The 26255-nt window shown below is 42.8% G+C and overlaps 1 protein-coding gene across 1 annotated transcript in view; it reads right to left on the minus strand.

The window, feature by feature from the left end:
* Window positions 1–26255, minus strand: part of LOC132830596 (flotillin-2) — a 95703-nt gene that overhangs the window by 13015 nt on the left and 56433 nt on the right. The window contains exons 4-6 of the mRNA XM_060848444.1: window positions 13211–13334; window positions 10119–10237; window positions 1327–1440 (exon numbers count right to left, since the gene is read on the minus strand). Of these exons, the coding sequence (XP_060704427.1) occupies window positions 1327–1440; window positions 10119–10237; window positions 13211–13334 (357 nt within the window). The remainder of the gene's footprint in view (window positions 1–1326; window positions 1441–10118; window positions 10238–13210; window positions 13335–26255) is intronic.

Here is a 26255-nt window from a genome sequence, read left to right on the forward strand (position 1 = left end):
TGTTCATAACACACTGCCACAAAGCTGCATTTTGGATAGCCATTGGCCAGGATTCCCCAGATGATGATTAACCTCCAGGTGACAGCAAAAAATGTTCTCATATCCTCTAATAAAAGCAAAATACTGCAATTGAGAGACATCTGAAGTAAAAACTGAAAATGTTACAGACTCTGAATGTCTGGAGGTGTTTGTGGTGAAAACAACAGAGTGAACATTATAAGCCCCATGACCTTTCTTCACAGTAATCCAAAGAGTCATATCAACCCCAAACATTAACTTTATCTCTCCCCACAGATGCTGCTACACGTGTTGCTGATTCCTTCCAGTCTGTTCTATTCTTATTTCTCATGTACTTGGTGCACTCACCAGTCAAGGAAGGGGAAGTGGTTATTTCATCAGTATCAGAGTGAATTCGACTGGTATTGATGATCCTGTTCCCTTTTCAACTGGCTGTAGCAAAGTACAACATCTGGAACATGAACCAATGATAGTGTGGGGCAAGTCACTGGTATGGTCATGCGAAATCTCCAGGAATATACTCAGGGTTGACAATGTTATTGTAATAAGCAGTTAAGGTTGCATGGGAAACATTTAGTTAGCATCACCGTATGTAATGGCGGGAACAGCTGGAACTAAGGGAAAGAGAACTGTTAGACTGGTCGAGCCAGTTCTAAGGAGATATCACGGAACCCGAAAGTTAACTCTGATTTCTCTCCACTGATGTCTGCTGCCAGATCTGTTGATCTTTCCCAGTAGCTTCTATTTTTGTTAGAGTCAATAAAATTTCTTTTTGCAGGAAATAAGTCTCTTATTTTCTGTTTGATCAACCAAGTTAGAATCATTTGGCAGGTAACACTTACTAAGATACTACAGATTGGCTGGAGCTACATAACAGGTGAACACCTTGAGCTGGGGATGTGGAAAGGGAACAGGGACAGAAAAGATGTGGGAGCAAAAAGGAAAGCTGAGGCCAGAGGTGAATCTGGGAAACTCCGGTTACAGACATCACTAAACCACGAGAGACTATTTGTGGACATATGTTTAATGAGCTCACATTTCCCCTTGATCACAAATGCCACACAGCTCAGTTGTTTTGCATTTGGCAATTTACTACAGGAGATTCTCCAGATTACTGATTCAAAATAAACAGATTAAATCTGATTTCTATAACAGTTCATTGCAAAGTGTGTGGCTTTTCTCACTAACAGGAGTAAGAAGTTAGATATCTGTGTTTTTCCACATCCAGTCACACGGAAACGGCTGGTATGATCAAACTCAAATGGCGTACAATTCCTTGCCATTTTACAGTTTGAGAATCATGCTTACCCGTATTCCAGCATCTCTCTCGGCTTCTGCCACTCCTATCTCTGCATCGCGCTGCACTATCGCTGTCTGTGATTTCCCCAGTGAGCTGAGATATTCCACTTTGTCATAAACATCCTGTAAAAAAAAAAAGAACAGGCACTCAGGTAACAGAAGGTCACCAGTACCCTGAATAGCCATCGAGAGGAATAAATGTTTTATTGCTAGAGTACCAGCATAGACCAAGCTGACAACAATCAAATCCAACTCGAAAGTGGAGTGACTGTATTACAAAATTGGAGCGAATGTGATGACACATCAAACGAATGTTACATTTCAGTGTTTCATTCTGGGAGAGCCATTTAGAACAGTCACACTTTGCTTCACAGAATGGTCACAGGATGGTCTTCAAACAAATGAATAATAACCAGCTCTGATGGACAGCCATTGTCCTGAAACAACATCTCAGTTTCCCTTTTAAATGAACGCTACCTGACCTTTGGATGATTTCTGTTTTGAGCATTTTGGACTTGTTATTTTACATCAAATGGATACCCAGTGCCCCTGGTGAACATGTTGGTAAAAGGTTCATGAAATGCTGGGAACAGACCTACAAAAAACGTTTCTGCAGAAATTATTGTGTTCTGGTGTTTTACTTCATTTAAACATTTACTTTAATTTTTTTCTTTGGCCTACATTCCATCCACTCCATTCCATTCAATTCAATTCAATCCTCTTTAAAAATGACTTGCACTTACATAGCCCTTTTCGTACCCACTGGATATCTCATGGTATTTTATTGCCAATTAAATATGCTTGAAATACAGTTGCTATCGCAATCTAAGAAACATGGCAATGAGATTATGTACTGGAAGCTCCTGCAAACATCAGCTTTATTAATGATTACATCACATATTTTGGAACTATTGAGGAGTGAACTTTGACCAGGACAACTCCCTTGTTCTTCTCCCTGAACATAGCCAGGGAACTTCAGCATCTCCCTCAGAATGGAGATGGCACCTTGGTTTAACTTCTTATCTGAAGGATAAACTCTCCAACGGTGCAGTGCAACGTTAATGCTGAAGTACCATGACTTTAACACAGGGTTTTCCCCAAAGTGGGGCTCAGAACCCAGTGCAGGTTAGCAAGCTGTGGATTTTGGGGTCACAGCATCAGAACCACAATGGTTGCTGTGGATTTGGCCGAAGTTACAAAAGCCATGCTCCTGCTCTGTTCTCAGAGGAAAGGTGAAAACTTGCAAACCTCAAAATGGGGTGACAATCAGGAAAACATTTGGGAAGCACTGACTTAATACTCAAGAATTCACTCCCAATTGAGCAATAGCTAACAAAAAAAGTCATTCTTTGATTCACTTTTAAAACAGTTTACATTCTTCAGATAATATTCTGCACAAACTTCTGCTGTGTTGATTCTCTGCTCGTTCAATAAAGACCATCAGATATAGGAGCACAAGGCCATTCAGTCCATTGATTCTGCACCACCATTCAGTCATGGCTGATACATTTCTTAACTCCAATCTCCTGCTATCTCCCTGTTACCCTCGATCCCTTTACTAACCAGGAAACTATCCATTTGTGTCTTAAAACTACTCAATGACTTTGCCCCCACAGTCGTCTGCAGCAATGAGTTCCACAGAATCCACACCCTCTGCCTGAAGGGACTCCTCCTCACCTCAGTTCCTCACTCGGAGGCTGTGCCCCTGGGTGTTAGTCCCTCCTACTTGTGAAAACACTCGATCAAGGCCTGACAGTATTCAACGTTTCAATCAGACTCTCCCAATCCTTCTAAACTCCATCGAGTCAGGGCAGAGTCCTCAACTGCTCCTCACATGACAAGCCCTTCATCTCCTGGATCGTTCCTGTAAACCTCCGCTAGACTCTGGGGGGGACAGAGCGCGAGAGAGAGAGCAAGAGCGACACACACACACACAGACATGCACAGAGACAGACACACACATGGGTTGGGGGGGGGTTGGGAGAGACACAGAGACAGAGAGAAACAGACACACAGAGACAAAGAGAGGAAGAGAGAGAGAGAATGAGAGAAACAGAGAGAGACACACACACACACACACACACACACAGAAAACACACATGGGGGAGCGAGAGAGAGACAGAGAGAGAGAGGGACACACACACGCACGCACGCAGAGCGAGTGGGAGAGAAAGAGACAGACAGACAGAGATGGAACAAAACAGTGAGGACAAAATAAGTTGGGGGCTAATTTGAAATGACCTGGGGAGTCAGAAAAGAATTTGATATTGAACCCAGACTATTTGAGACTCTGGTTTGAAATCAGGCAAGGGTGTTCAAAATCAGCAAAAAAATACAAATTGGCAAATGACTGAACATTCTCCATATGGAGAATTCAGAGGAATTTAAAGAATGTCATTATTTAAAAGCCTGATGAAATAACTAAGGAGAGTCTTGAACAAGGAAAATGACCGGTCATTTCCTGGATGATGTCCAGTGAAGACAATTTCGCTGGCGAACCTTTTGCTTTAAGTTAGTGATGCTTCACAGGGCATATTGATGAAACATGAAAAAAACGTTTTGATGACCACTGTAACTGCAAAGATTCTGCCAGTTACTGTCTACTAACTCACATTGTAAATTGTGCACTAAATGGAAATTCCATCAGACAGTAAGCCAGCACCTTCCAAATTGTTTCCATTCCTCAGACTTGGGTTAATGCACTAGCTCATGTAGCCTGTGCCTCTCAGAATTACAACACTGTTTCTGCACCAGAGTTTCAGGAACTCATTTAGATTTCAGGTCAGAATGGCTCAAGTTAAATCATTGCAGGATTTCACAAGCTGAGTTCAGTGATAAGGAACAGAGTCAGCCTGTCAGACTCCCACCTTCACACCATCATGGCTGGGGGGGTTCACTTCACTTCATGATTTTTGTAAAATGATCCCTTGTTAGGTGATGATGAGGCAGTGCTCTGAAAGCTTGTGATTTCAAATAAACCTGTTAGACTATAACCTGGTGTCATGTGACTGACTTTATAAACTCACTCGATGTTTTACCCAGGAAAATAAACACCGTCATTACTGATTTCAATCCGAGAAAGCACTCTTACAAAGATCAGTTCTTCTGGAGTGAAATATGAAAAATGTACATTTCTTCTTAAATAAGAAACAGGTCATCAGAGGGTTAAGGTAATACATACTCATCACAGTTTGTAAACGCAAGCACAGCAAATACTCCATCAGGTCTTAAAATATAAACCAAAGATTCTCCTCATTCTTAACATGGTTCTAAAACCTCCGTCTAAAAATAACACAGCTCTAGAGACTTATATACAGCTGAATGATGACATGCTTCTAATATCACAAGTTCCATAGAAAGGGGAGCCATTGAACAGATAGAGGTTGAAGAAATGGCATCCTGCTATAGAATGTTATGGTTCACTGAATATTCCAGGACACACAAAATCCACATTGGAGATTTGTCTTAAGATTCCCTCCACAGGTGGAAGATTCTGCTGAAACAAGAACTGTAGTTGGTGCCTGTGATTTTTCTTTCCGGAAAATCTGACTGGGTATTCCCCATGTGCACCATTTTAAAATAAATCTTCTTAGATGTGCTTAAGGGAAGCTAGGTAAACACAACAGGGAGACAGGAATTGGAGGTTAAGCTGATTGCTTTCAAAAAGAGGCATAGGAACTTTCATATGTGGACCTATACACTGGTACAGGCCAGTTGTGCAGGATGTATACAAATGCTGAAACACAACCATTCTAGATAATGCACATTACAGTTCCCATAGACCAATCAACAGGAAGACACAGAGACCATAAAATATCTCAGGTTCAATTGAAAGAATGCAAGCAGTTAGCTGATGAGAACTAAACTCTAAACCCAGCCTCAGGTTTTTGGGGTGTGGAAAGGTGACCACCGATGGGCCTTACAGTACTCTGGGTGGCTGTTGAATAAACTCAGCTGTGATGCCTCCTGCGTTTATTTAGCTCACTGACAATGCATCAAGTGTACCTTGATCACAGAAAGGAATGAGCACTATTACAGATGCTATCATTACAGCGGGACATTGAACTGATGCTCCATCTGGTCTTCTCAGAAGGAGGAATGATCCTACATTGCTAACTGAAGCTCATCAGATGAATGTTCTAGTCAATATTCCTTAAGCAACATCAGCAACACAGAACACTGGTTGGAGTCAGACCTGGCATGAGATTGTGGCTGTGGTTAATGGAGGTTAGTCGCCTCATCCCTAGGACACTTCAGCAGTTCCTCAGGGTAGTGTCCATGCACAAACATTTAAAGCTGCTTCATCAATATCCTTCCCTCATCATAAGGTCAGAAGTGAGGATGTTTGCTGATGACTACACAATGTTCAGCTCCATTCAAAAATATTCAGATAATGCAAAACTCCATGTCTAAATAAATACAGCAAGACCTGAGCAGCTTTGGGCTGCTAGGTGCTACGTACCACACTCATAACACAAGTGCTCAGACAATGACCATCTCCAACATGACAGTATCTAGCCATTGCCACAATATTCAACGGCATTATCACTGAATCCCCCAGTATCAACATCCTGGAGGCTACTATTGATTAGAAACTCAACTGGACTTGCCACATAAACACACTGACTTCAAGGAAAGGTCAGAGACTAGGAATACTGCAGTGAGTAACTCACTTCCTGACTCCCCAAAGTCTATTCACCATCTACAAGGCACAAGTCAGGAGTGGATTGGAATACTCCCTATTTGCCTGGATGGGTGCAGCTCCAACAGCATTCAAAGCAGCTTGACACCATCCAGGAGCTAAGCTTTCTCTACTGTGCAAGTAATTCCATTAAACAAAGCAACCAACTTGACTGTGCCACGTAGAGTCACAGAGTCCTCCAGCATGGAGGCAGGCCCTTTGGTGAGTTTTGAGAAGATTTGGAGCCCAGGTTGATGTTCTGGATGTAAGTTTGTTCGCTGAGCTGGAAGGTTTGTCTTCAGACATTTCGTCACCATATGCAGTAACAGCATCAGTGAGCCTCTGGTGAAGCGCTGGTGTGACGACCCACTTTCTACTTGTGTGTTTAGGATTCTGTATACAAACTTAGAGAGATTCAAGATGGTGATGTAATTTCCTTTTTTTTCCCCTCGGTGGTGGTAAATGGGATCCAAGTCAATGTGTTTGTTGAGAACGTTCTGGTTGCAATGCCATGCTTCTAGGAATTCTTGTGCATGTCTCTGGCTTGTCCTATGATGGATGTGTTTCCCAGTCAAAATGGTGTGCTTCCTTATCTGTATGAAAGGATACTAGTAATAGTGGATTATGTCTTTTTGTGGCTTTTGTGGAAATTACAAAGTAGCTCGCAAAAACGGAATAAAACACTACATTGGACAAACAGGCAGAAAGCTAGCCACCAGGATACATGAACAACAACTAGCCACAAAACGACATGACCCTCTCTCACTAGCATCCTTACATACAAATGAAGAAGGACCCCACTTTGACTGGACCAACACATCCATCCTAGGACAAGCCAAACAGAGACACGCACGAGAATTTCTAGAAGCATGGCATTCCAACTAGAACTCTATCCACAAACACATTGACTTGGACCCAACTTACCACCCTCTGAGAAAAAGAACAGGAAACAGGCTTGATTTGTGTTTCAAAGGATTTGAAAAGAAAAAATCCGTGCTGTAGGACTCTATGACTATATGTGGCATGGTTAAGTTGGTTGCTTTGACTGCACTAACCTAAACAAGACTTTAAAGTTCTGAACCACCTACATCTCTTTTTCCTTTCTTTTGGCTTCTTCCATTTTGCTTGGTGTTGCTGATTGATGATCTCCCTTCACCTCCTCCCAGTCACCCATTCCTCAACCAATCTCGGTACAAGTTTCTTTTCATTGCATCTTTCCACTTGGTCTTAAGCCTTTCTCTTCTCCATTCCTCTCCCCCAACTCATTCCTCATCTCGCAGAAGACCATTATTTCAAACCCCTCCCAGCAACTTGTTTTGATGCTCTCCCAGTTTTCACTGATTGCCTGATGTGCTGACTCTTGATTGCACCTTTACTAATCACGCCACACATCCAGCTCAACCTCTGCATCACACTGCTATCTAGTTGTTGCCCCTCTCTTCTTGAATCTAAGTTTGTATACGACACAAAAAAAAGTCTCAAATCTCTTGTAGGTTCTTGCGCTGAGTTTCAGTGAGACTTTTCCATCATGTAAGACTTCAGCCAGAGCTAATCCAGTATTTGATTGTTTTTCTGTATTCCCACCTCCTGCCGCCAGTGTTGCCAGTTATTTGAAGCCATTCACCGTCTCCAGATCGCCAAACGTTTCACACCTTTACGCTGATAGTCTTCCTCTGGCTCAAACAGATTGTCCATGGAGTGGGTCTTTGGTCCTCACCATTTGGTCTTGCAGCACTTTTGGCCAGCTCTCCAGATGTTCAGTCCTGTGCTCACCATCTCAGATGGCCAAATATCATCTGCAGGCATCAATGGCCGTGACACTTACTGACCTCCTTGCTCAACTGGAACATGCATGGCAATCAGAAACAGGCAGTGATTCAGCACCAATCCTTGGTGCAATCCAAACTATCCACACCCTGTAAAAGTGATACCTGCAGCTACCCATGAACACCGGAAATTAAGCTAGTTCTCTTCCTTTTGAGATGTGAAGAGATAATGCAGACACAACACCAAAGAGAAAGCAGCTGAATGCAGAAGTCACAAGATATCTTTAAACGTGGCCTGTGCAGTTGCACCCACCCCATCCCACCCACACTGCTCGTCCCTCACTCCAAATGTTTGTTACCTAGCAGCCAAAAAGGTAGGAAGGGCATTCACTCTCAAAAGCTCTGCTAGCACCAGTCTCCTGTAATGGAGCACATTGAGAGAGAATCAAAATTACAGCCCGAATCCACTAACAAGCTCTGTGGAAACTGCTCATCTGCATTCACCATCTTTCCATCCAATTGGCAGATTCAAATCAATAGCACAGAGTGGGGGAAAGCTCTGGTATTCAAACACAAACATCCAACAGATTACTCTTTTAAAAGATCAACACGGATGAATTTAAAAATAAAATCAGCTTTTATCAGAACAATTTTAAGCAAAAGTATAGAAACTATTAAAAGCTAAATTGTTAATGCGATGCTAATCTTTATCTCAAGGGGTTCCGATACAAGAGGATACAAGTCATGATGCAGTTATAAAAAACGGTTGGTGGGTTTGGGCACTACATCTCAGAAAGTGACCTTCGAGGATGGTACAGTGTAGACTCACCAGAATGATACATAGAGCAAAAGGGTAAAATAGGACCATTAGGCAGTCGTTCTGCCTCATGAACCTCTTCTGCCCTTCCAGACTAATCATCTGCCTCAACATCTGTACCCCTGATTGAGTATTATATTATTTCAGCATGGACTGGTTGGACTGAAGCGTCTATTTCTGTGCTGTATGACTTGTTTGGGTGGGTGCAGCTCCAACAACACTCGAAGCTTGACACCATCCAGGACAAAGCAACCTGTTTGATTAGCATCACTTCCCCTAACATCCCCACCGACGCTCAGTAACAGCAGTGTGTATCATCTATAAGATGCACTGCAGAAATTCACCAAAGATCCTCAGACATCACCTTCCAAACCCATGCCCACTTCCATCTAGAAGAATGGAGGGGCAGCAGATACATGGGAACACCACCCCTTGCAAGTTCCCCTCCAAGCCACTCACCATCCTGACTTGGAAATATATCATTGTTCTTTTAATGTCATGGGTCAAAATCCTGGAATTCTCTCTCTAATGGCATGGTGCTGTACATAGAGCACGTGGATTTTAACAGTTCAAGGCAGCTGACCAGAATATCCCCATATCCCACGATGTCATTAGTAACTATCTATGCATCCATCTCTGTCTTGAACTTACTGAATGACTGATCTTCCACAGCCCTTTTAGGTAGAGAATTTCAAAGATTCACAGATTTTGGCTGAAGATGCTCCTCCTCATCTCAGTCCTAAATCCCTGTCCTTAGATGGTGACTCCTGGTTCTGGATGTCCCAGTCATTGGAACATCCTTCCCACATCTACCCTGTCTAGGCTTGTATTGTAATGAAGACGGAACATCATGCGGTGATCTCTTTGGAGGTGTTTAAGATGGTTAAAGGATTTGATTGGATCCACAAAAAAAACTTTCTGGAGGGAAGTGCAGAAAAGGGCCAGAAATTCCAAGCTGAACTAGGTTTTTCAAAGATAATGTCTCTGAGCACTGCCTCACACAAAAAGGGGTGTGAAAATCTAAAACTCTACCACAAAGCAATGATGAGACTGGGGAAGGGGGAAATGAAAAAATCAATTGAAAATTTTGCATCTGAGATGGACAGATTTTCATTGGACAAGGTTACAAGGGAACAAAGATCCAAAGTGGATAGAAGTCAAGTTACAGCTACAATCTAACCGAGGGGCTCAATGACTACATCACGTTTCCATGGACCCACACCAAACAGAAGTCCCAAATCCCCTAATATATAGGGAATGAATAATATGCTTATTCCAAATATCTCTGTCACCATTTTTTCATCAACCTGTTCAGAGATTTTACTGCACACCTTTGGAGCAGGTGGGACTTGAACCCAGGGCTACTGGCTCAGAGGTGGGGACACTACCACTGGGCCACCAGAGCCCTCAACTCTTTGTCAGCTCTTTGCAGAATCCAGCTGAAGGAAAAATTTTACCTTCATTAAAACGAAACAGCAGGTGACAGAGAAAGTGGCTGCAGATAACTGTATTTGAGATATATTGCGTTATTTTTCACCTTGATAGTGAAGCTGAGGATCTCGATTCCCATGCGGCCGACATCAGGAGCAGCCACTTCACGCACTAGCTGGGCAAACTGGTCCCGGTCTTGATAGATGGCTTCGACAGTCAGTGTCCCTATGGAACAGGAGTGGGGGGGTTGGGACCAAATCAGGTTAATTCACTAACAAATCAGAATATTTGCAAACAATTCACCTGGAGGGAGGAGGAACAGAGGAAACTATACTTCAGCCTGCAACTTTGTCAGGGATTGAAGTAGTATCAAAAAATGGATAAAATAATAAATTCTATCAACAGACTTAAAGCAATGACTAAATAAAAACAAACTATTATATGCATTTTATATTTGAAGATGTATCACAACAGCCAAGGGTACCACACTGCATTGATTTTCTGCCTTGACTATATGTTAATGCCCTGGAGTGGGGCTTGAACCTAGATAAGAAATGTGGGCAGTGCAGGACTGAAGCAGACCTTTCCCTGCTCAGTTACTGCCAGTTGTATCATGTGATGAGACATCACCCAGATGTCTCTGCAATTCTCAGCAACCCAATGAGTAACCAGAGCAGAGTGCCAGCCAGGGAGTCCTCTCGGCTCTCAGCGATAACTGAATATCCAGCTTTAAATTTGTTCTCGGGAAACAGATGTGACATCCCTCAAGCCACCTTTCCACTCCAAATAACCAGAAAAACCCATCTGCAGAACGAGCACCAATTTGACATATTATTCAGAACAAGGATGAAGTCTGTCCTAATCCTACTGTAACAGAGACAGGAATTAAATATCCTTTCAATTATCATGTGCTTTCTGATTTGCCCCACTAACCAAGATTGTCAACTAAATTAGCTTGGATATGGTTTCTGGAATGCAGAGACATGGGAAGTGCAAGTTTAAACCAGTCAAACGATTAGTTAATGTTTAAACACATGAAAAACGAGGACTCTGCAGAAACTGAATTTGTTGGATTTGGAATTTGAATAAAGGTCAAAGGAAAAGCAAGATAAAGTAATGTCACAGTTGTGGCTTAGAAGGGTGCATACTTTCTCTAATCCAGAAGGCTATGGGTTCAAATCCCATTCATGACTTAGAGGACAAATTTCAGGCAAACACATTTATTGCCCTGTTAAAGGAGTGCCACTTTGCTGGTGGTCTGGTCTCTCAGTTGAAGCATCACTGAGGCCATGCCTGCACAGGCAGGTCTTCAAAACATGGTTCAAGTTTGAAGAACAGCAAGTGTCCCTGGTGCCTTTAACCCAATATTTATCCCTCATCCAAAAACAGCTCGTCTGTTCATTGTGGGATTCTGCTATAAACAAATTGGCTGCTGCAATTTATGCAATACAACAGTTCAAAAGATTTCACTGTTTTTAAAATATTTTGGAATGGGCTGAAATTGTGAAAAATACTTTATAACAATGCAAGAGATGATCGGAAAAATGAGAAATATGTTATCAAAGTTAATATTTTAAATTCTGTTGAGGTGGAAACATATTTTAAAGTGAGGAATTAATGGTGAGATGTTTCATTATTAATATCTGTTGGACATATGATCCACAGCTGACTTTTAAATTTAATTTAAAATCCATTCTTTCACTGCTTGCAACGGGGAATTTTTTTTCTAAGTTTACTGACATGTGGACCCTGACCCCACAAGGTTGATGTCTGTGGTATGCAAATCATTAGTCCAGTGCTGAGCGAACTCTGCACTATTTCAGAAAATTGGCCACTACAACCCTGCAGTGACATTTTGCCCAAGGACTACTAGCATTTTGATAGATGAAGGGAGTGCCTGTTAGCTGGGACTTATCAGCCATGATCACATTAAATGGTGGTGCAAGCTTCAAGGCCCAAACAGCCAACTCCTGTAACTATTTCCACGTTTCTACATAACTGCTCACTGCAAGGAAACTAACTCAGTGAGTGTAAAGGTAAAGATTCTGTAGTGCAAGAGGACCATAGAACTGCTCTCTCATCAGCAAGAGACATCTGGTGGTGGTTTAATCAGAGGGTCAACTCATCTCCGATGAGGTTGAGAATGTGGGACCTACATGGTGACCTCAGTCAGGAGGTGACACCTGAGCTAACCAACCCCCAAGGTGATGGGCATAACAAAGCTGGAACAAAGCAAATTCACTGCAATATCTAGTGAAGGAGACAAGTGTGGACAAGAAAGTGTACCTTCACATGATCTCTGGTTTCTCAAACCCTTGCATAACCAAGATTGTGGCGTAGGGAAATATGTCAGCCAATTTACACACTAAAACTCCCACAGTGAGAGATAATGAACAGATAACGTTCTGTGGTATTGACTGAGGGATATATATTGCCCAGGCAGCTGGGGAAAGTCCCCTGTTCTTTTTAAAAAAAAGCACCATGGGATCTTTTACATTCTCATGAGCAGGCAAATGGATTCTTAGCTTATGCCTGCATCTGAAAGACAGTACCACAGCCTCAGTACTGTACCAGACCAAGCCTCACCTTTCATGTTTGAGTCCTGTACTGGAACTTGAACTCAGATCTTTGATACGCTGAGATGAGAGTGCTAGCAACTAAACCACAACTGACAGAAATTAGAGATTGAAATCGGAGATATAATGTGAAGTTAGATCAACTTTAAAGTCCACATACATCCAAATATATGAAACATGGCTCCGACAGTCCTGGAATACAGTTGTTAGTACAACCCATTCACCTACAGATGCACCCCCAAACTCCGTTCCCCCCAACTGAGGCGTGGCCTGGAGTAGTGGGAAGATGTGGTCAAACACAGGGAAGCATGTACTCAGTGTTACACTTTTGTAAAGGAAAGAATCTTTAAAAAAACAAGTTGGGGAGAAAGCAGGGCCTGACTGTGAGAAGGAACATGCATGCAGCCTTAGTCTCTTTCGAGTGCTCCATAAGAGGGAAAGTCTCTGTAAATAATGGCACACCAGTCAATGCTTACTAATCACACTGACACCTATGCACAGTCTATTAATGATACGGGCTGCATTGCTTATGACATGGACAAATCCCCTTATTTTCAGGGTGGAGGTAGAGAGGAGCAGGCTTGTGACAAGAAAATTTAACAAACTCAGGTCCACCAATTACCCAGAATCGCTCGGAGGTGTCCTTCGAGGGTTTGTAACACCACACTCTTGGTCTCCTGTACACTTTTCCCAAGGAACTGTTCACACGCCACAGCTAACAGATCCTTATCAGTCATTACCTTCACCTGCATATAGATAGGGAACAGAATATCAGCTAACAGCACATGACACGCTGCTACATAACACTCTTAATACTTTAAGGCTATTAACAGAAGCAGGTATTAAAACTTACAGAATTAAAATAAGACAACAGCTCTGTAATACTTTCTAGAGATTACTAAAAGCAGGTGTTAAAAGTTGAAGGATTGCATCATGAATGCAAATTAGCACAGCAAGAAAAAAAAGCAAAGCATATCCAATTTAAATAAAAATCACACTGATGCATAAAGCTACAAAACAGTATCACACCCTGTAACATTAACTTGGCAACAGGGAAATTGAAAGTAGATTACTTAAAAATAGATTACTCATTCTGACCACTTAATAGACTGAATATTTAGATTTGTCCATCACCTCACTGAATTTCCGTTTGTGGGTGTTGCTAAATTAAGATGTTGCAGGGTGCTGAGGCAAAACACTTTTTCACAAACAATTGCTGATTACAACTTAACTGTAACTGTGACCATAACCGGCTCAGATGGAGATCTCAGCAGCACATGCATTTGTGTGAATCACACCAACACTCTGACTACTGCAAAGCAAATCCAAAACGACTTAGCGTGGCATGCAACTTTATCAGTCAAGGTGTAACTGGCAAAATAACTTGGGGGAAAAAAAACAAGACATGGAGTTGACAACAAGGTGGGAGGGGAAGAGTCGCATGTGGAAGGGCCGGAGAAGTCCAAGGAATGATAGAATTACGAGCATGGGAGTGTGTGGGAAGTGCCCTATTTGTTCAGTACTGTTGTGGTGACAGAAACACGGATCATTTAATTTCAAAGGGCGACTTTTAAGGAAAGGTAATGCCATACAGATATACCTTCGCAATAAGCCATGATCAAACAGCAATAAATTACTTGCAGATCAGAGTCGTAATTAATTACAGGGAGCTCAAGCCAGTAGTCTGATATTTCCCCCTCTAACTTCAGGTCATTTTACTATTACTGAACACATGGGGTTAAATCAGTCACGATCCTTCTTCGGTCTGGAAGCTGACAGCATGAGGCTTTTATTTTCAGTCAGGTCCTACAATCAGAGAGTATGAGGTGCAACCAAAAGAGAAATTACTTTTACACTAAAACAGATTGCAGGTTGACCCAGAGGGGCATCCATGAAGGGTGAGCAGTCAGCCTGATTACCAACCAAACTTGGCTGCTGCTGCTGCTGCTGTCGCCAATTCAAACCAGAGAAATCACAAAGCACTAAGGGAAGCCATTTGGCCCATCTTATTCATGCTGGCCCAAAGACACCCAGATGCCCTTTCTAATCCCATCTTCCTGCACACGGCCCATAGCCCTGCAGCTTACAGCACTGAAGGTGCAGATCCCGGTACATTTGAAAGAATTTGGAGTCTCTGTCTCCACCAACCTGGGCAGTGAACCCCAGATAAAAATTTTTACTCTAATCCACTCTAATCTTTCTGTCACTTAGCTTGAAATGATGACCCCTGGTTTTTGAACATTCTGCCAAGGGAAACAGCTCCCTCCTGTCTGCTCTCTCTCTATCCCTCACAATTTTGTATATCTCAATCATGTTGCCCCTCAGCCTTTTCTGTTACAAGGAAAACAACACCCAGTCTCTCCCATCTCACCTCAGTGAGAGCTCTCCAGCCCTGGCAACATTTAAGTAAAATTTTCTCTGCATTCTCTCCACAACAATTACATCTTCCTTCCTGTAACATGACCAGAACAGCACACACTAATCAGTTGGGACCTCATCAGTGTCTTCTACAGTTTCATCATCATATCCTTACTTTTGTATTCTATACCTCTACCAATGACAGAGAACATTCCATATGCCTCTTAACAACCTTACCCACCTGTACTGCTATCTTCAGGGACCTGGGCACTCACATGGCAAGATCTCTCACTTCAGCTATTCATCTCAATACATTCCCATTTACCGTGTATTACATTTTACTGTTTGACCCTCCTATGGTTTAAACATTAGCTCACACTTACTCCATCTGCCTCTTTCATTCCCTTAACTTATTGAAATTATTTTGGAGCTTACAGCTAACCTCTCCATAGCCAGGCTTTGTGTCGTCTACAAATTTCGCAACTGTGCTACACACACACACACCCACACCCACCCCCATATTCAATAACCAATCTCCTGCTTCTATTGCTTATGCTCTTGACAACAACAGCACCCAGTCAACTTCAGCAACACACCTTCAACACTTGCAGCCTCTCTCATTGCCTAACCATAGGACCTAATGCAATTGGCTTTTCTCACTGGAAGACTACAGCTCACTCAATGGGAACTGCAATGGCTTTGTAACTGAGACAGGAAATCTCCTGGATAGTTAAGATTGCTGCCCCCCCTTCAGACATCCACCCTCTTTCCAGGCTGTGCACAGCAGCATTTCCATCAATCTCTCTCCTTCGCGCTCTCAGTACATCGTTGTGAGAAAGGTTTGCTCGCTGAGCTGGAAGATTCATTTCCAGGTTTTGTCACCCTACTAGGTAACACCTTCAGTGGGCCTCCGGGCGAAGCACTACTGATAATTCCTGCTTTCTATTTATGTTTGAGTTGGTGATGTCATTTCCTTTTCTCTCTCTCTCTTTCAAGGTGGTGAGATGGGGTCTAACTCAATGTGTTTGTTGATAGAATTCCAGTTGGAATGCCATGCTTCAAGGAATTCTCATGAATGGCTGTTTGGCTTGTCCTAGGATGGATGTGTTGTCCCAGTCAAAGTAGTGTCCTTCCTTATCTGTATGTGAGGATACGAGTGAGAGAGGGTCATGTTGTTTTGTGTCTAGTTGGTGTTCATGTATCCTGGTGGCTACTGTTCTGCCTGTTTGTCCAATGTAATGTTTGTTACAGTCCTTGCACGGTATTTTGCAAATGACATTAGTTTTGCTTCTTGTCTGTGTACGGTCTTAAAAGTTCATTAGCTGCTGTTTTAGTGTGTTGGTGGGTTTGTGGGCTACCATGATGCCAAGGGGTCTGGGTAGTCAGACTTAGTGCTTTGCCCAGAGGCCCACTGAAGATGTTACCTAGTAGGGTGACGAAACATCTGAAAATTAACCTTCCAGCTCAGCGAGCAAACCTACATGCAGAACCACAACCTAAGTTCCAAATCTTCTCAAAACTCGTAAAGGTTTGCATTTCTAAGACAACTTCAGAAAACTTCCAAAGCTCTTCACTGACAGTAAATGTCAAGTACAGCCACATTGTAAAGCAGCAGTCAAACTAGGTACCAAGCTCGCACAAGATGACTTTTTCTGGATACTTCCTTAATCAACCTGATCAGAGATGATCAAGGTTGGTCTTGAACCCTGGTCTCCTGGCTTAGAAGTAGGGACACTACCACTGCATCACAAGAACCCATTGATTACTTGCTTCCTTGATTTGGAGTGAGAATCAAGTATTGGCCACAATACCTGCTTTCTCTCGGGATAGGATTCTCCCGAGAGCACATGGAGACTTGGGTTAACATTTCAAATTGAATAATGGCATCTTTGTCATCTTTTATTCACTATTTTTATCCCCAGTCCAGTCCCACTGCTGTTTGAGGAATTTTTCCTAGGCTTCACTGTTGCTGCCAATTAGAAAACTGCTTTTATATGATGTAAACTTCAGCTCAGCCAAAATTCCACTGTCCTTTTCCTAATGCTGAAGTTTGCTGACTTACACTGGCTCCCTACCTGGCAATGCCTCAATATAACAACAGCTATCTTCATTTCTAATCTTACCCTCACCGCCCTCTACTGCTGTAATCTCCTCTAGCATGACAGCAAATGACCCTGATATGCTACTCCAGGTCAAGTACTATGCAGCCCTTCCTTTGACAGTAGTAATCTTTGTGCCCATTGAAGACACTACATAGATGTAAGCTGTTTACCTTTAACCAAGCAATTATAGATCAAGTGAAGCTGCAGATAAAGATTTATTGGAGGAACAACTAGCTTGACCACTGTTCACTTTGCCTTCTGTAATTTTCTTATTGTGAAGAATTTCCAGTGTAAATAGGTTACTGGACAAATTACAGTGATTTAACTATTGGCACCTAATCATTTCTGGCCTGACATGTGATTGCATGCTTGCCTTGGTCCAAGCAGCATTACACAGTGCCAGAAAATGATTAGAAATTCACAGAAAGATTTAGCAGGTGGGGGGAGACAAAATTGGATTAATTCTAAGATGCAATTCATTTCCAGGAAATCATTTCAATTGGCGTTAATCAGGAGACACACTATAGTATTAATGCTACATCATGAAGCCATCGAGAAAATATATTAAAAATAAAAGTTGTTTTGCTACAAATGTGTATCAAATTGAAAAAATATGGAATCTGATTTGTACAGAAATTAACTCTCAGAAGTAAAAATTTATGTATCGCGAACATCTGCAAAACAGCACGATTTACTAGATCTCAAATTCAAATGACTGTCTGCAAGTTAATGTCTCAGAATGAATACCACGCTCTGGAGCAGGGACTCTAGGCAGCAGTAGGGCCCAGAGCAGGGACTCCTGGCAGTGTTAGTGAGATGGTGGCAGCAGCAGAGCCAGGGTCTGCTGGGGCATTGACACCAATGATGTTCCTGAGCAGAACTCCTCAAGGACCGGAATACCTTGCAGAAGCCCTGAAGCTGTACGTGAGACCCCAATGTGAACAGAAGTTGAGCTTATTTTTATCCTTATTGTACCTCAAAATAGCATCGAATAATGGCCAAAGGGTCTGTTTCAGTGGTGAACGACTCATGTTTACCACCCTTTGTGTTTTGAAGTTCTTCCTAACAGCTCTCTTGAATGGTCTGGCCCTAATTCTCAGGCTATGCCCCTTAGAACACTTGCAATGTGACTGCAGCCAGTGATGTGTCACAACCTTAATGTGTCACAAGCATTTCGCCAAGACTGACGAGCAAGGGTTGGGAAGCTATTGCCATATCATATTGGAACCCAACTCTGTCCACATATGCAGTGCCAACATCAGTTACTGGGAGGACTTGTGGGGTGCTCTGTTCATGTCCAGCTGCAATATTGATCAGAGTGGAATTGCCAACTGCTGGCCCAGCTAAATTCAACTAATAGTGATGTTGGACTTCAGACTCCCCCACATGGTGCGGAGATTCAGAAACAGGCAGGGAGGAGCCAAAAGCAAACATCTAAAACACAGTCTTCAAAGCGTGATCATATCTCAAATACTAAAATATACAGATCACAGCTATGACACATTACATTGAGTCTTACAGACAAATCTGGGAGCATAAATCTAAATAAGCAAGCTAAATTTCTTGAGTTCACCCACTTATATTCAAGTATTTTTAAGGTCAGGAGGGGCAAAGAGAAATAGCAAGGAAAAAAAAATAAATCTGTGAAAGATGCAATGAGTTAGGAAGTAGAAGGTTTGTGCTGGCAGGGCTTTTGAAAAGTGCCATTTTTAAAAATACTATCGTCAGTGCTCCCTTCGTCACTGATTTTTCTTCCCTCTGATAGCCCAAACCTTGCATCTGTTTCCACCTTCAAACACTTGAACAGGGCAAACCCAGATTAGGGTTTCCACAGTCAATGCTCAGGAACTGGTTCACAGCTGCATTTGGACCAGATATTTATGAACAAAGATCATTTGGGGCGGAACGGTGGCTCAGTTAGTAGTACTGCTACCTCATAGAACCAAAGACCCGGGTTCGATTCTAGCCTCAGGCGACTGACTGTGTGGAGTCTGCACATTCTCCCTGTGTCTGTGTGGGTTTCCTCCGGGTGCTCCGGTTTCCTCCCACAGTCCAAAGATGTGCAGGTCGGTGAATTGGCCATGCTAAATTACCCGTAGCGTAGGGTGCATTAGTCAGGGGTAAATATAGGGAAGGGGAATGGGTTTGGATGGGTTACACTTTGGAGGGACTTGTTGGGCCGAAGGGCCTGTTTCCATAGTATCGGGAACCTAATTTAAGGAATCAATCAAGCGCTGATGGCAACAGTTTATAATTATCCATAAACTTCCCAATTTTTAAGATGCAAACTGATCACACAGTATTTGCTATAATGTAAAGGATGTCTTTTACATACTTCAAAATGGAAGAATGACACACACCGGAATAGTGCCACAGATGGCATCTTCAAAGCAGTCTACCATTTAATGAATAGCAGCTTTTCACTCAATGCCAGCCCTTTCACAGCAGTAGCACAGCCTGACAAACTGCTCTGTGATGTACATGCAGAGGTGAAATATCAGGCACAAAGCATTTTCATAAATTCAGGGTGGGTGGGACAGGAAAACAAGTGGGTGGTGGGGGAAGAAAAAGATTTCAGAAGTGGTCAGTAGCGCATAATAGAAGCTGTGAAATTCAAGTCAAAAGGTGTTGTCCAGATTCAATTCACACTGAATAATAAAATGCTAATCATTCCTAATTTTAAAAATGAGGATGACTAAAATTTAACTCTGCAACACCTGAGCGAGTTTAAAAATATGCAATCTATTTTCCACCTTCTCGTTCCACCTACACATTAATTTTCTTTTGACAGCCTGTGATTTTGTGGGTTGAGCTCTATAAGGAAAGACTCTTGTAATAAGGAAGCAGAGAAATGGAATCTTAGAAAATATAGCACACCGGAGATGTTCTTCTCTATAAAAGTGGTTAAATATTTGCCAGTGTACACATTGAGAATTCAGGCCATTTGACCACAGTGATCATCCCAATTCTGTCCTTGACTGACACGTCACATTTGAGAGATTGACAGAGGCTGCAGGTCTAAAGACTTTGGGATGCTCATTTCTCCCCATGAAAGTCTCTCCAGGCCCAGTCTCACAAGTCAAGGCCAATAGCAGCCGGCAAATTTGCACCTTTGACAAAAGAGGAAGCTTTTGATGGGACAATGGCTGCCCCCATGCACAGGATGCCTCAGGAACAGAATTTGGGTTCTCTTTAAGCACACATGAGCAAGGCAACAGGAAAGCACCATAACGTGTCCTTTTACTTAGTGATAATGTGCAGCATTCATTGAAATTTACAATCAGAGGCTCATTTCAGCAATTGAAGAGGCAAATACATAGGTGAGATGTAGTGAAGAAGCAAAAACGGTGCCAGTAGGCCTTTTGGAGGGAGATGCTGGTTGCTTTTTCCCCTCTCTAAAACAGGGATCTGGTGTGAGAGGAAGAGATGAGGACACCTGTACTGACTGAACCTAATGTCTCACCAAAGATGAGCACATTTAAATTCAACCTAATTCCAAAAACACGAAATCCGAACAGTCAGATTTGAACAACTTTAACTCCAAATAAAAGACCCTCCCCCCCCCTCCCTCCCTCCCATCAAAAGACAGGCTATAAACAGTTTCTGGTCATCAGTAATATTATCCCTCAACAATCCACTACATGGCCAATTTGCACTTGGGTATGGTTGACAATCGCTGGTTAAGTCACTGACAGAGCCACAAATCATTTCAGGCTGAATAAAGTTTTCACTGGATTTGGTCACTGTGCAGTTTAGCATATGTTAGATTTAAAATTTATGCATTAGTTCCAAATCCATGCAACTACATAGTGAGATAATTCTGTGACCTTTACTCATAATTTAATGCTCATACATTCATTTTAACACAGCACAATCTCCAGGTACCACTGACATCTGCAGAGTTTCCACTTCAGCTCTATGCTGCAGTTTCCATTTTATAATAATCCTGAGGGGCCCTGCAATCAGCCAGTGAAAGGGCCAGTAGAGTGGTGTGGAAGGAGCCAGATGAGTGCACTCCAGCAAGACAACTCTATTAGCAGCCTGTCTCTTTTATCCATTTACTCTAGCCTCCTGAAATGGATGCACACTGAAAAGAATTCTCAGGGCAAGTACTTATGTCACTCAGATCTCTCAATCGGAAATCCCTGTCCTAACAACAAGGCATCTGGTACCAATGCTTTTACTGTTGAAACTTCTTGACACTCTTCATGTCTTGGAAGTAGCACTGGATTCCTCTCCATCACTCCTCTGGTAAAACAGAGCCCTCTGACTTGATGACAGCTCTTGGAGGAAGCCAGTGCTCACTATTCTGAATTGGCTTCTTCTAGAAACAAAGTCAGCAATGGGATTGGTTAGTAATAAGTCTCTCAATTCAATTAAAGTCATAGAAATGTACAGCATGGAAACAAACCCTTTGGTCCAATCCATCCATGCTGACCAGATATCCCAACCCAATCTAGTCCCACCTGCCAGCACCCGGACCATATCCCTCCAAACCCTTCCTATTCATATACCCATCCAAATGTCTCTTAAATGTTGCAATTGTACCAGCCTCCACCACTTCCTCTGGCAGCTCATTCCATACACATACCACCCTCTGCGTGAAAAGTGCCCCTTACGTCTCTTTTATATCTTTCCCCTCTCACCCTAAACCAATGCCCTCTGGTTCTGGACTCCCCAAACCTAAGGAAAAGACTTTATCTATTTATCCTATCCATGCCCCTCAATTTTATAAACCTCTATAAGGTCACCCCTCAGCCTCCGACGCTCCAGGGAAAACAGCCCCAGCCTGTTCAGCCTCTCCCTGTAGCTCAGATCCTCCAACCCTGGCCACATCCTTGTAAATCTTTTCTGAACCCTTTCAAGTTTCACAACATCTTTCTGATAGGAAGGAGACCAGAATTGCATGCAATATTCCAACAGTGGCCTAACCAATGTCCTGTACAGCCGCAACATGACCTCCCAACTCCTGTACTCAATACTCTGACCAATAAAGGAAAGCATACCAAAAGCCTTCTTCACTATCCTCTCTACCTGCAACTCCACTTTCAAGGAGCTATGAACCTGCACTCCAAGGTCCCTTTGTTCAGCAACACTCCCTAGGACCTTACCATTAAGTGTATAAGTCCTGCTAAGATTTGCTCTCCCAAAATCAGCACCTCGCATTTATCTGAATTAAACTCCATCTGCCACTTCTCAGCCCATTGGCCCATCTGGTCCAGATCCTGTTGTAATCTGAGCTAACCCTCTTCGCTGTCCACTACACCTCCAATTTTGGTGTCATCCGCAAACTTACTAACTGTACCTCTTATGCTCGCATCCAAATCATTTAGCTTTAAAAGCATAGCAATGGGTCAAGAGACAGTGTGTTGTAATGGGTGTCAGTTTACATCATTAACAAAATGCGTTAATGCAATGAACAAGTTTGCTAGACAAATGGCAGGGGACAGAACAGGAGATCTGGGACGGGCTGAATCCCTGGGAAGGTGGTGTTATCTTTAGTGGTGCACAGGTTTAAATAGTGCTACAAAGGAATCGAGGCACCAGTGAAAAATCCCATTTAGCAGCTATCGACCATGATTAGGCAGATACTCATTTTCTTCCTTTGTAAAGGAATAGGATTGGTATTTGAAGGTGGAAAATTCCGCAGAGCTCTAGGGAAATAGCAGGGCTCACAGGAGTAGCTTGATTGATTTCCCACTGAACTGTAAAACTTCTATGAATTTTAAGGTTAATGCCATGAACATAAGAGACTTGATTTGTGGTAAACAACAGATCATCATATTCAGCTGATGCTGCTCTCACAGCTGGCATACAGCTCAGTCTTTAGCATTTACAGTGAGGACTTGTGAAAAGCCACATTGCTGTAGCAAATGAGGAGAGTATTGAAGGGAGAGAGCGTGGCCATGACAATGTCCTGGAGTCAAATAAAAGAATAGGCAACTTTGGCTCAGATATTAGTGCGAGGAACTGTCCCTTCAAATGAACAGAATCCCACAGCAACGTTGATGGTTTTTTATTGTTCCACAGGTGCAGAAATGCAGCTGTTCATTGATGTGGGGGGATCAACAGGAAGTGGTGCTGCGCACAACAAAGCAGAGATTGTCTGGAAAGAACCAAACAGAAATGTGGCTTGATGGGGAAAATTACTTGGCCTTGCTGCAAAAGACAACACTAGGTTATAATCCAACAGGTTTATTTGGAAGCGCTAGTTGTGTGTTTTTTAACTTTGCCCACCCCAGTCCAACAGCAGAACCTCCACATCATTGCTGCCAGTCTCTTTCACCATGATGGTTTCACAGTATTGAAAACAGTAGCTTGCCATGTTTGCGAATGTTTTCTATTGTGGTACAATAAATTTTCCATGTTAAAATACAAAAGATCCAGTTCTTTAGTGCACCTTTTAGACATGAATATTCTTAGGGAACAGCAAAGGACACAGAAACCACAGGTCATCCTCCCATCACCTGCAGTTCCCACCCTTCTCACACTGCCCAAAGCTGCACTTACATCAACACAACTGGCAGCTAAATTTAACAAGGAGAATAAATTGCAGATCTCCCTGGCCCAGAAACATAGATGCAATTGACATCAGAGCATCAGGATTTCTGGCTCTCAGTCCAATGGAGCAAGTTGGCTGACAGGCCACTTGAAGCCACTGAACCATCGTTCCAGCTACCAACACACACTCCCCCCAGGCATATCATGCTGCTGGTAGCACAGGCCATTCCAACAGTGCAGAAAGGTGAAACAACCTGTTCAAAATAAAATTCTACTCATTCTTCACTGGGTGCACACAAATCTTGCAAATCCTGCCACCTACACTAATTCGTGAGATCTTTATGCAAATTGTGTTGGAGAGAGAGAGACACTGGCACCTTAATTGTCAGTTGATTTGAAACCCAATTTTTTTGTGTTTTCCAAATCATCAAATCACAAGAAATTAAAAATGAGTAGGCATGATAAAGAAAAACATCTTGAACATCTAACGTTCATCTTGAGATGGTTTAATTTCTCCCTCCTCCTCTCAAAGTATAAGAGCCTGGGCAAGGCACCTGGACCCAGCAATGATCCCTATGTGTGAACCTAGCCAAGGAGCACAAGACATCTATCACCCTGCCCACATCAATCATCTTTGTCACTTCCTCAAAATATTCAATCACGTTCAAGTCTCGCTCTTCCCCACACAAAGCCATACAGTGTATCACTGAACAGGCCATTTTCTTCCAAACAGAAGTCAATCCTATCCTTAAGAGAACCTTGTCCAATATTTTCCCAACCACTGATGTAAGGTTCACCAGCATATAGTCTCCTGGATTATCCCATTCCTCTTCTTAAACAAAGGAACAATGTTGGCAACAATCTCCAGTCTTCTGGGACCTCATGTATAACTAAAGAGGAAACAAGATTTCTTACAAGACCCAGCAATTGCCTCACCTGCCTCCCTCAGCATTCTGGGATAGATTCCATCAGATCCGAGGGATTTGTCTTCCTTAGCACGATTCAAAATACCCAACAATTTCTCCTTTTATATATTGACATGCCCGAGAATATCAACATACTCCTTCAGAGATTCATAATCCACTGTACTCTTCTCCTTTGTGAATACCAATCCAAAGTATTCGTTAAGGACCTCGCCCATTCCCTCTGGATCCATGCATAAATTCCCTCCATTATCCTTGTGTGGATCTACCCTTTCCCTAGCTGCCCTCTTGTTCTGTATATATAGCTATAACACATCTTGGGACTTCCCTTAATCCTGTTTGCCCAAGATTTCATGGGCCCTTTTAGCCCTCCTAATGGTTTGAATTCTTTGCTGCTTTTGTTATATTCTGTCCTCAAAGGCTCGGTCTTCCGTTTCCTAAACCTCGCATAGGCCTCCTTTTCTTTTTGACAGTCCTCAATTTCTCTTGCCATCCAAGCTTCCCATACCTTGCCATCCTTATCCTTCATTTCCACAGAAGTATGCGGGCCCTGAACTCTAATCAACTGGCCTTGAAAAGACTCCCCCATGCCAGATGTAGATTTACCTCAAATTGCTACCCCCAATCTATATTCGCATGCTCCTGCCTGATATTGTGGTCGTTAACATCCCTACAGTCTCATACTTACACCAAAGGACCACTCTTATTCTTATCCCTAAGTAACTTAAAACTTACAGAATGATGGTCACTGTTCCTGAAATGCTCCCCCACTGAAACTTTGATTCCCTGGCCGGGCTCATTCCCCAATCCCAGGTCAATATGGACCCTTCCCTAGTTGGACTGTTCAAATATTGTTTCAAAAACCCTCCTGGGCGCACCTAAGTTCACCCCCATCCAACCTCCTGGCACTAACCGGGTCCCAGTCAATAAAAGTTAAAATCACTCTCCACAACAATCCTGTTGTAAATTTTCCCATAATCTATCCACACATCTGTTCCTCTCCCACCCGCTGGCTGCTGGGAGGCCTGCAGTACAACCCCAAAATAATTGCACCTTCCTTTCCTGAGCTCTAACCATAATGCCTTGCTGGATGTGACCAGGGTGTCCTCCCTCAGTACAGCTGCAAGATTCTTGCTTATCAGTGACGCAACTCTGTCACCTCTTGTACATCCCTCTATCTCACCTGAAACATCTAAATCCCCAACATTAAGCGCCAGTCTTGTCTCTCTAATAGCCACATCATAGCTATATGCACTAGTCCAAGGTCTAAGTCTAACTGGTCTTACTTGCCATACTTATTGCATTAAAACAAATACATCTCAGACCGCCTGTCCTGCTGTGTTCAGTAACCTCTTTGTCTGTTCCTAGGGCCTTAGTCGCTGACACCTCCTTGGTCATTTTACTTACTGACCTTCTGCTCTGGTTCCCACCACTCTGCCATACTTATTTAAACCATCCCGAGTGGCAGAAGCAAAACCTCCTTGCCATGATACTGGTGTCCCTCCAGTTTAGGGGCTGCCTGTCCTTCTTGTACAGGTCCCAACCTGCCCCAAAAGACATCCCAAGGATCCACATACTAAAAGCCCTCCCCCCTACATGAGCTGTTTAGCCATGTATTTAACTGCTATTTTCCTATACTCCCTGTGCCAAGTGACAGTGAGGCATCTCAAGACTACAACCCTGGAGATCTTGCTGTTCAAACTTTCTACCTTCCTGAACTCCCTTTGCAGGTGGTCATCCCTCCTTCTGCCTATGTCATTACAGAGGAACCTCAGTTATCCGA

This window comes from Hemiscyllium ocellatum, chromosome 31, assembly GCF_020745735.1.
Source record: "Hemiscyllium ocellatum isolate sHemOce1 chromosome 31, sHemOce1.pat.X.cur, whole genome shotgun sequence".
Lineage (NCBI taxonomy): Eukaryota > Metazoa > Chordata > Chondrichthyes > Orectolobiformes > Hemiscylliidae > Hemiscyllium > Hemiscyllium ocellatum.